At 61.0% G+C, this 9516-nt stretch overlaps 1 protein-coding gene across 1 annotated transcript; it reads left to right on the top strand.

Moving 5' to 3' along the window:
• The first annotated feature begins 6294 nt into the window (after nt 1–6294).
• Nucleotides 6295–8890, top strand: LOC125926018 (basic proline-rich protein-like). The gene is made up of 4 exons (XM_049635314.1): nt 6295–6359; nt 6571–6626; nt 6963–7598; nt 8145–8890. Exons 1-4 carry the CDS (start codon nt 6295–6297, stop codon nt 8333–8335), a joined length of 948 nt encoding a protein of 315 aa, XP_049491271.1. The 3' UTR covers nt 8336–8890.
• The last annotated feature ends 626 nt before the right edge of the window (nt 8891–9516 follow it).

The raw sequence follows: 9516 nt of genomic DNA, 5'->3' as shown, positions 1-9516 counted from the left end.
TTCATTGCTTACGAGCTGTGTGGCCTGGGCCAAGTCCCTCGGCCTCTCTGAGACCAGGGGTGCCTTGCCCAGAGACCTCCGCCGCCAGGGTCGGCCAAAAGGCTGCGAGAGGTTCCCCGTGGAACTTTCTCTGGCCACGGCAGGATAGCCTGGGGCTCGGGGCTGTGCACGTAGCCTGGACCCTCCTCCCTGAAGCCCCTTGGGCTTTCTTCCTTCCATTTTCCCACATGTCCCCCGCCTCCTGGAGGCAGGACTGGTTATCCACTGACTGAATAGCCACGGCCCCTTGGGACCCCTGTCTGGGATAGGGACAGATGTCCCATGAGGACAGCAAGAGCGGCAGAGTCAGGAGGCCTTGTCCCGCCTGGCTCAGCCCCGAGGGCCCTCTTCCCTTCGGCCTCACCCGCGCCCCCCCCCCCCCTCCCAGGGCCTGCTCGGGCAGGTACCAAGCCCCTCAGTCTCCCTGCCTGCAGTCAGCAGGAAGACATTTGCTTCATCCCGACCCATCACCTCCTCCTTCAGACTCCCTCCTGCTCCCCAAAATGGGCCTTTCACTCCTCCTCCTACCCACCAAAGCAGGTGCCCGGCCTCAGAAGCCTCCTCGTCCTCCCTTCCCCTCCTCCCTTCTCCCTCCTCCCTGTCACTGAATATCGCTCCCTCCCTCCCTCCCCCTCCTCCCTTCCTGAACATAGCGCACAGCAGCCCAAGGTCGGAGGGGTGACAGATGTCACAGAGCATCGCCCTCCCCCTCGGCCATCCTGCTGAGGAGCCCCGGCGGAGCCTGCAGGGGTGCGGGTCCTGGCTGATGGGCTCGGCTCCCTCACAGTCATCATCGTTACCGTCAGTGTCGGGGGGGGGGGGGCTCCTTGAATGAACCTCCCCGCTGATGGCAGACACTGCCCCTCAGGAGGTGACATCGCCCCCCCGGAACAGGATCACCTGACGGGGGAGAATCCCCCCCTCCCCGACTCGGACCCACCCCCCCAAGGCTACCAGCCCTCGCATCATCCAGGGTACGTCTGGCAAGAGGGGGCCTCTCTCCCAGGGACGGGAGTCACCCTCGGGAGCTGCCTGGAGGTGGGGGTCAGAGACACCCAGAGTGGGACGCTTTCCTGACAGGCCGGGTCCCCGAGCAGCCCGAGGGAGGGTGAGCGGGGCTTTGGGACACGGCAGGAAGACGAGGCTCAGCAGAAATCCGAGCCCAGAAAGGAGAGGCGCTCTTGTGACCACGGGGGAGACAAGGCACACATGAGGCCACCGGCACCCGTCTCCGGGGCCCAGGCGGAGCCGTGACGCCCAGAGGGAAGGGAGAGTCATGCAGTGTCCCAGTCCGGGCCCACGGAGCCTGATGCTGGGGCCCGGGCAGCTGACGGTCGTGCTGTTCCAGGAAGAGACACGGCCAGCGTGGGGTGGGCTGGGACACGAGGGCCTAGCTCTCCAGTCCCGGGACCTGGTTGTGGCTTTCCCCCTCAATTCGGCGGCCCCCCGGTGTCCCCCGGCCGCTCTCCCAGCTCCGTCTCTCCGGGTTCATTGTCACATGTGCCCTGGTCCGGGACACCTCCTCCCTCCTGCCACGTCAGCATGTCAGTCTCCCCCCGGGCCCCGGGCCCACTCTGGCCTTGGCCGTGATCGCCGTCTGCACCCCTCAAGCCAGGGCCTCTGTTGCCTCGTGGGGTCTTGTCCTCGTGACGCATCCAGATGGGGGCATCGCGAGGGCAAAGGCCTCACTGCCCACCCCAGTGCCTCACATCCTGAGAGGGGGCCCCACGAGCCCCCCAGGGCTTTGGGGTCCTGCACACTAAAGTTAAGGCCTGGATCGGCCCTGTGATGGCTTTAAAACGTGCCCTCGATTCCTCGGCACGATTCCCTTCCAGGGATGGGGCACAGTCCCCTCCCGTGGGGTGCGAGCTGGACCTCGCCTGGTGACTCCCGTAGAGGGAACAGGAGGTGGCGGTCACGACAGGTGACGTCCGAGCCTGGGTCACAAAGGGTGTCGCGGCCTCCGCGTGGCTCCCTCTCGCTGGCCTTGCTCGCTCTGGGGGAAGGAGCCAGCGTGTCGTGAGGCCCTTTGAGCCACCTTCGGAGAGGCCCCTGGCGAGGGGCTGAGGCTCCCTCCAACAGGCCGCACTAACTCGCCAGCCGTGGGAGTGAGCGGCCTTGGGGGTGAAGCCTCCGGCCCCGGTAAAGCCTTCAGATGACTGTAGCTCGGGCTCCTCTCCTGGCGACAGCCTCCCGAGAGACCTGGAGCCGGAAACAGCCAGCCCTGAACTCCCACATACAATGTGAGGCATAAGCAAGATGTATTGGGTTTTTTTTTCATTTTGTTGTTGTTGCTTATTTTGAGAGACAAAGAGAGTGAGTGGGGGAGGGGCAGAGAGAGAGAGAGAAAGAGAGAGAGAGAGAGAGAGAGAGAGAGAGAGAATCCCGAGCAGGCTCCATACTATCAATGTGAAGCCGGACGTGGCGCTTGAACTCACAAACCACGCGATCATGACCTAAACTGAAATCAAGAGTCAGACGCTTACCTGACGGAGCCCCCCAGGCGCCCCGAGATGTGTTGTTTTTAAGTCACTTGAGTCTTGGGGTCATTTGTTACCCAGCAGTAGGTAACCAATAAAACTCCTTAAAAGCTGAGTGTCCTTTGGGAAGTCACCTGAGTTTTCTGAGCCTCAGTTTCCCCTGAGTTAAAATGTTAAACGGTGTTGGCCCCTTGATTGCCCACCCCTCCCACGAACACGCGCTGGGTCCTTGAAGGACAAGGCCTCCTCTGGTCAAGGCGGTCCTGCCTGCGCGGTGGCCCCATCACCCCGGTGGCAGGGACACATTTGCCGTGTGGCTGGGAGCTGGAACCTTCCGCCGGGCATGCCGAGCTGGGTGGGCCTCCACAGACCGGGCTGGCGTGCGGGGCCCTGGGGATGGAGGGGGCTTGGCCCTCCGTACCTTCTGGATCCTTTCCAATTCTGAACCACGTGACTGTGTCATCTACACAAGTAAATAAGCGAGTCAAATTCGTATCAAGAGTGAGGCGTGCAAAACCAAAAAATCACAACAGACTCACATACTGTTCAAAACAAAACAAAACAAAACAAGAAGGGGCTCCTGGGGTTGAGGCCCGTGGGTTGAGCGTCCGACTCTTGATTTGGGCTCAGGTCATGATCTCACGGTTCGTGAGTTCGCGCCCCGGGTCTGGATCCGTGCTGACAGGTGGGAGCCTGGAGCCTGCTTCGCATTCTGTGTCTCCCTCCCTCGGCCCCTCCCCCACTCACATTCTCACGCGTGTTCTCTCTCTCAAAATAAATTTTAAAAAGAAAAGACAAAACTGAGCAGGGAGCAGGAGCCACACTCCACAGGATTCTTCCTATCAAGCCAATGAACGCCCCAAATCCAACAATGACCACGGCAAGGGGAGGGCCCGGAACCCAGACCTGGTACCATGTACTATCTAAAATGTCCACTGGGGGGCGCCTGGGTGGCTCACTCGGTTGAGCGTCCAGCTCTTGGTTTGGGCTCAGGGCATAATCTCACAGTTCGTGGGTTCGAGCCCCGCATGGGACTCTGAGCTGATAGCGTGGATTCTGCTTGGGATTCTGTCTCTCTCTCTCTCTGTCTCTCTCTGCTCCTCCCCCACTGCGCTGTCTCTGTCGCAAAATAAATAAACTGAAAATGTCCGTTTGTAGGACCGCCTGGGTGGCTCAGTTAGTTAAGTGCCCAACTCTCGATTTCGGGTCAGGTCATGATCTCACCGCTGGTGGGTTCAAACCCCGCCATCAGGCTCCGCAATGACAGTGCAGACAGAGCCTGCTTGGGATTCTCACTCTCTCTGCCCCCCACCCCCACTTGCGCTCAAGCTCTCCCTCTTTCTCTCTCTCAAAAGAAATAAACTTTAAAATGTCCGTTTGTAAAAAAAAAAAGTATTCGTAACATGACATAAAATAAAATGTCCATTTCTCAATAAAAAAAAAAAAAAGTGTGAGACGTGCAAAGAAACGCGCAAGTTTGACCTGTATTCTGAAAAAAGGGAGTGAGTAGAAACTCACTGAGGGACCCAGGTGTTGGACTTTGTCCTTCTCCTTCTCTCCCTTGCCCAGTGCCAACTTCCAGGGATCTGGCCGTGTGTCCACCCCTGAGGCTGTCCACCTTAGGGGACCAGGGATTGGGAAGGCTATAATGACACACCAGGTGGAAATTACCTCCTTGACCCCATATGGATGAGGATCAGTCCCCAGAAAAATAGAAGGGTCATCGACTCCAGTCCAGGTTGTATATTTAAAAAAAAAAAAAAAAAAAGGCATTTTAAGAATTTATTTGAGCAAAAATCGTCTGGCCTGGCCCAGCACCAAGCAGGAAGTGGTGAGGAGGGCTCGGCCAGGAGCCAGGGGCAGGACTTAAATAGAGAAAGTGCAGAGCAGAGAAAGGAAATGGTGCACTTGGCTGTGGCCTAAGCCCCCGGCTTTGTGATCCTGTCTCCAACTTGGATATTGGGACCTTGAGGCATCTACAGACTAGGATTTTGGTTTGCTCAGGTGGGCCCCCGGGGGACTGCGGCCACATCAGTCTCGCGGCCTCCTTGTTTAATTAAATGGAACAGTGGATACCCCAAAGGTGTCTGTCCTCTTTGCGTCACTGGGAGGGGGAAACACAACACCCCAAAATACGCCACCTCGGTCGGTCCGTGGGTTATTTAGAGCCCAAGACAATCAGAACCCAGCAACCCAAGAAAAACCTTTACCCTGGGGCCGCTGGGGCGGCTCAGTCGGTTAAGCGTCCGACTTGGGCTCAGGTCACGATCTAGAGGTTCGTGAGTTCGAGCCCCACGTCGGGCTCTGTGCCGACAGCTCGGAGCCTGCCGCCGGCTTCGGATTGTGTCTCCTTCTCTCTGCCCCTCCCCCACCTGTGCCCTCTCTCAAAAATAAATAAATGTGAAAAAAAAATTTTTCTTTAAAAAATAAACCGCGCTCCAAGAAATGGCTGTCGGGGCTCCCTTCTTTCCTTCCCTCAGTCCCTCTGACTCTGTTCTTGCCCGTGGTCACGTCTGGGCTGTGCGGCCACAGGACAAGGGCGGGAGCCCCGCGCCGCTCAGGGTGGGCCCTGTGCGACAGGCAGCTCCAGACTTACAAGGAGAAGACAAAAGAACCAGGGACAAGAAAAATAAAAGGTATTGAAATAGGCTCAGCTACTTTGGGGTTTTCCTTTGTATTTATTTTTAGCAAGGATTGTGTGCCTAACTCTGCATTAAAATAGCTGATGCTACCAGAAGTGAAGGCAGCTGGTGGGCCTGGGCCACCCAAGTGGGGAGTGGGCATTTGTGTCGCGGACCCCCCCTCCCCCCACCCCCACGGACCGCTCTGGTAGCATGAATGCAAACAGAAGCAGGGCCGTTTGGGTCCAGCTCAGGGCAGCGGGGGAAGCTCCCGGAGGCAGCCATGCTTGAGGACTTACGCTTCCAGAAAGCCTCCTCAGCTGACTGCAGCCAGCAGAGGGCTGAGATTCCCCCCACTGATCACCAAGCCCGGTGTCCCAGGGAGACAGATGCGACAGCTAGCTCTCCGTGCTCCATCAGGGGGCTTTCCTTTAAGTATTGTTCCTGCGAGGGCGCGTCGGGAGGACTTTCTAGATGGCAGGTCCCACCTGAAAATGCCCGGATGTGTTCCATCCTCCTCTGGCCACCTGGGAGACACACGGGTGGCGGAGGAGGCGGGGAGGGGGAGGGGACCCTGGCGACGAGAGTAAGAAGGTTCGCGAGCCAAACTTCCTTTGGCCCAAGTTTCCAAGTGTGGCCCTGGAGTGGTGACCCACCTCCACGCCGAGCTGGACAGAGTCCCTGAGCAGGTGGGGGCCGATACCCCGGAGCGGAAAGGTTGCCCTTGTGTCCACGGCTGCCTTCGCAATACTGGGGAAGAGAGGGACGCCTGGGGAGCTCAGTCGGTTAAGGCTCCGACTTTGGCTCAGGTCATGGTCTCATGGGTTCGAGCCCCGCGTGGGGTCTGGGCTGACAGCTCAGAGCCTGGAGCCTGCTTCGGATCCTGTGTCTCCCTCTCTCCGCCCCTCCCCTGCTGACGCTCTGTCTCTCAAAGGTGAATAAACGTTTAAAAAAGAAAGAAAGAAAATCCTGGGGAAGAGACAGTGCCATGTGGCTGTGCGTGTCCCTTAGCATTTGTCAGGAGCCTACGACTCCAGAGGCGGCTGTCAACCGCTTCCGATCTCATCTACACATGCACCTGAGGGATGTTAAGAACAAATTTTCTTTGGCGAAGTGATTGATGCGCCGGGGCGGGGGGGGGGGGGGGGGTGGTGATGGGCGCCGCGCAGGCCTCTCTGCGGCGCCCGAAGGGGATCGACGACACCCGGCAGGCTCCCAGGTGCCGCGTGCGGGCCGGCAGCTTCCCGCGGTGCCCCTTTGGGGGCCGATTCCGTTGGCCGCTACGACAGGATCAATCCTGTTACGCCTGCTTCCAAGGGACCGCGTCCTGCGAGACACGTGTCCGAAACCCGGGCCCTCGCTTGGGCGGCGGCGCCGTGACCTCAGACAGCGTGCCGAACTTCTCTGAGCTCCATTGTCCCCCTCTGCAGACTGGAGCTGACGCTGAGCTTGCAAGGTGGCGGCGAGAAGCACGCAAGTTTCAAAGGTCAAGCGGCTGCCGCAGCGTCCTCCCGCCCCGTGGCTGCACCAAGGTCGCGGCGGGCGTCCGGACCTCGGGGCCTCCAGGTCGCCCCCGCCCGGGAAGGGGTCCCACCACCGCCCCCCCCCCACCACCCCGCCCGCTAATCGCCCAAAGCTGGCGGCCCGGCCACCCCGCCCCGCTCCCGAGAACCCGCACCGACGGGTACGGTCCCGGGAGGCGCCAGGACTGCGCCCCGCCTCCCGCGCGGAGAGCAGCTGCCAGGAACTCGAGTATTAATAGGAGCAAACTTCCTGGAAAGATTTTCGCGTCCCAGACGGAGGCCCCGCCCCCCTCCGCCAGCGCAAATAAATACCGGCCGCGGGGTGGGGGTGGGGGGTCGGCGGTCGCGAGCAGGGAAGCCCCGCGCGGCTCGCAGGTGCCCGGGAAGGGGCGCCTCTTTGTGCGCCCCGCGGGGGCGCGCCCGCCCTCCGCGCACGGCCCCGCGCCCTGCGCGCCCCCGCGCCCTCCCCCGCCCTCGCCTCCCCCCGCCTCCGAGGCCTCCCCGCGCCGGCGCCCTTCCCGGCCGAGCGCCCGCCTTCTCCGCGCGGCGGCCCTGCGCGCCCCCGCGCCCTCGCGCGCGCCTCCGCGGCCTCCACGCGCCTCTTTTGCGGCCCCGCGGGCGGGACGGAGGACGGAGCGGGGGGGGGGGGGGGAGGGCCACCTGGGCCCTGGGCCCACCGGGGCCCGGGGTCCGCGGCTCCTCCTCCCGGGACAAAGCCCGGCCCGCCCGAGGGGCCGTGCGTCGTTCAGGGTCCTCGACACCACCCCCCCCACCTGGCGTGGAAAGCCGCGCTCTGCTGCTTCCGAGTTTCCGGATCCGCCCGGACCCCCTGGGCCCGGAGGCGGTCGCCGCCCCCGCCTTCCCCGCAGCCCCGCCGCCCTCCCGCAGAGGGCAGTTCCGGCGCGCGAGGCCTCCCCGCCTCCAGGCCTCGGAAGGTAGCAGCCGTCCCCGGGTTTGCGCCTGGGCTGTCCCCGCCTGCGACTCCTTCATCCGTTCGTTCAAAATGTGTATGCGGGGCCTCGGGGGTTCCAGGGCACCGTTCCGGGCAGTGGGGATCGAGCGGAGGTTGTGATGGCAGAGACAGACTAGCCTCAGTGGAAGGCGCCACATGTTGGCGACGAGGGCTAGGGGAAAAGCAGCAGGGAAGGGGGGGGATAGGAAATGTGCTCACAGGAGAGGTGGCTTTCAGGTAGGTGACTGGGAAGGCGACGGTGGAGTTTGAGGACAGGCCTGAAGGAGGCAGTCATGCCGGGAGAGACACGTGGTGGCCCGCCGCGCTCCAGAACCGCGGGGTGGGGGGGGGGGGGGGGGGGGGGGGGGGAGCAGCGTGGCGGGAGCAGCAGGAGCTGGGGGTGGAGGGGCACCAGGGCAGGGTCACGCGCTGGATGGCCTCGCGGGCCACCGCTGAGTCTCTCCTGGGGGAGTTGGGAGCCCTGCAGGCTTCTGAGCGGAGGGGGGCACAAGTGTGACTTCTTTTCCAGGCAGCGTTCTGAGTGGGGAACAGACGGCAGGAGCCGCGCCCGGAGCTGCCAGCCCAGACGGAAGGTCCTCAGAACAAACCCCAATCCCAGGAGAGCCGACCGGGCGTGGGCCAAGGAGGGTGACAGGGACAGGAGAAGTGGCCGGTGGGATTCTGGAAGTCTTTCGAAGGGCTTATGGCCGCGCCAGATAGGAGGTAGGAGAGAGGGAAGGGAGTCCAGGAGCACTACGGTTTGGGCCTCAGCCACCGGAAGAGAGTCGTTGTCATTAACTGGGTCGGGGAAAACGCCTTGCTAGTTGTGGGAGCCCGGTTTGAACCGGCCGGGCCGAGGCACCCGTTAGACATCCAGGCGCAGGGTTGAGCAGACACCGGTCCGACGGGTCTGCGGTGCGGAGATGCGCGGGCGGGACATAAATACGGGAGGTCACCACACAGCCCTCCTGGCGTTGACAGCCACAGTTTGCTGCGATTATCTAGCTCCGCGCTGTGGCCTGCGGGAGCCACCAGCCCCGTGTGGCTACTGAGCACTCGAAATTAGTGGAGGGACGCCTGGGGGCCCAGTCCGTTAGGCCTCCGACTTCGGCTCAGGTCACCGTCTCACGGTTCAGGGGTTCGAGCCCCACGTCGGGTTCTGTGCTGACAGCTCGGAGCCTGGAGCCTGGATTCCGTGTCTCCCTCTCTCCGCCCCTCCCGCACGCGTTCTCTGTCTCTCAAAAATAAATACACATTAAAAAAAAAAAAAAAAAAGAGTTTCCAATGAGGGGCGCCTGGCTGGCTCAGTTGCAAGAGCATGGGACTCCTGACCTCGGGGTGGTGAGTTTGAGCCCCCGCCTTGGGTGTCGAGATTACCAAAAATAAATTTAAAAACTCCAGTGAAAATTTAGTGTCCACATTGAGAGACGCTGCCGGTGTTTAATGCAAACTGGATTTCGAAGGTTTAGTACAAGAAAGTAAAGTATCTCAATAATTTTTACATCGAATACCAGGTGCCCCTAGGGTTAATGTAGTCTTAAAATCAATCTCGCTGTTTCCTTTTTACGTTTCCAACCTGGTTCCTAGAAAATTGATTTTATTTTATATTCTGAGGGGGGGGGGGGGCACAGGTGGGGAAGAGGAGAGGGAGAGAGAGAATCTTAAGCAGGCTTCTCGGAGCCCTGCTCGGGGCTCCATCCCGTGACCCGCCATCATGACATGAGCTGAAGTCAGGAGTCAGACGCTTAACCGACCACCCAGGCGCCCCTAGAAAATGCTAAAGGACACATGCGGTTCATATTAGGCTTGCGTTGGACAGGGTCCATCTAGGGAGGGACTTGGAGAGAGAAGGGGTCCACGGACTGACTGAGTCACGGACCCCCCATAACACAGCCAGTCAG

Source organism: Panthera uncia, chromosome F1 (assembly GCF_023721935.1).
Source record: "Panthera uncia isolate 11264 chromosome F1, Puncia_PCG_1.0, whole genome shotgun sequence".
NCBI lineage: Eukaryota > Metazoa > Chordata > Mammalia > Carnivora > Felidae > Panthera > Panthera uncia.
Note: the sequence above shows the minus strand (reverse complement) of the source record. Positions and strands in the feature narration are given on the sequence as shown.

What these genes read in the sequence shown, in the direction of transcription:
- LOC125926018 (XM_049635314.1), top strand. Translation starts at nt 6,295, where the DNA reads ATGGGCGCCGCGCAGGCCTCTCTGCGGCGCCCGAAGGGGATCGACGAC. An exon ending in GAAGCACGCAAGTTTCAAAG is followed by an intron (nt 6,627 to 6,962) that starts GTCAAGCGGCTG and finishes CCCCTCCGCCAG; the next exon opens with CGCAAATAAATACCGGCCGC. An exon ending in CCGCCTCCAGGCCTCGGAAG is followed by an intron (nt 7,599 to 8,144) that starts GTAGCAGCCGTC and finishes CTTCTTTTCCAG; the next exon opens with GCAGCGTTCTGAGTGGGGAA.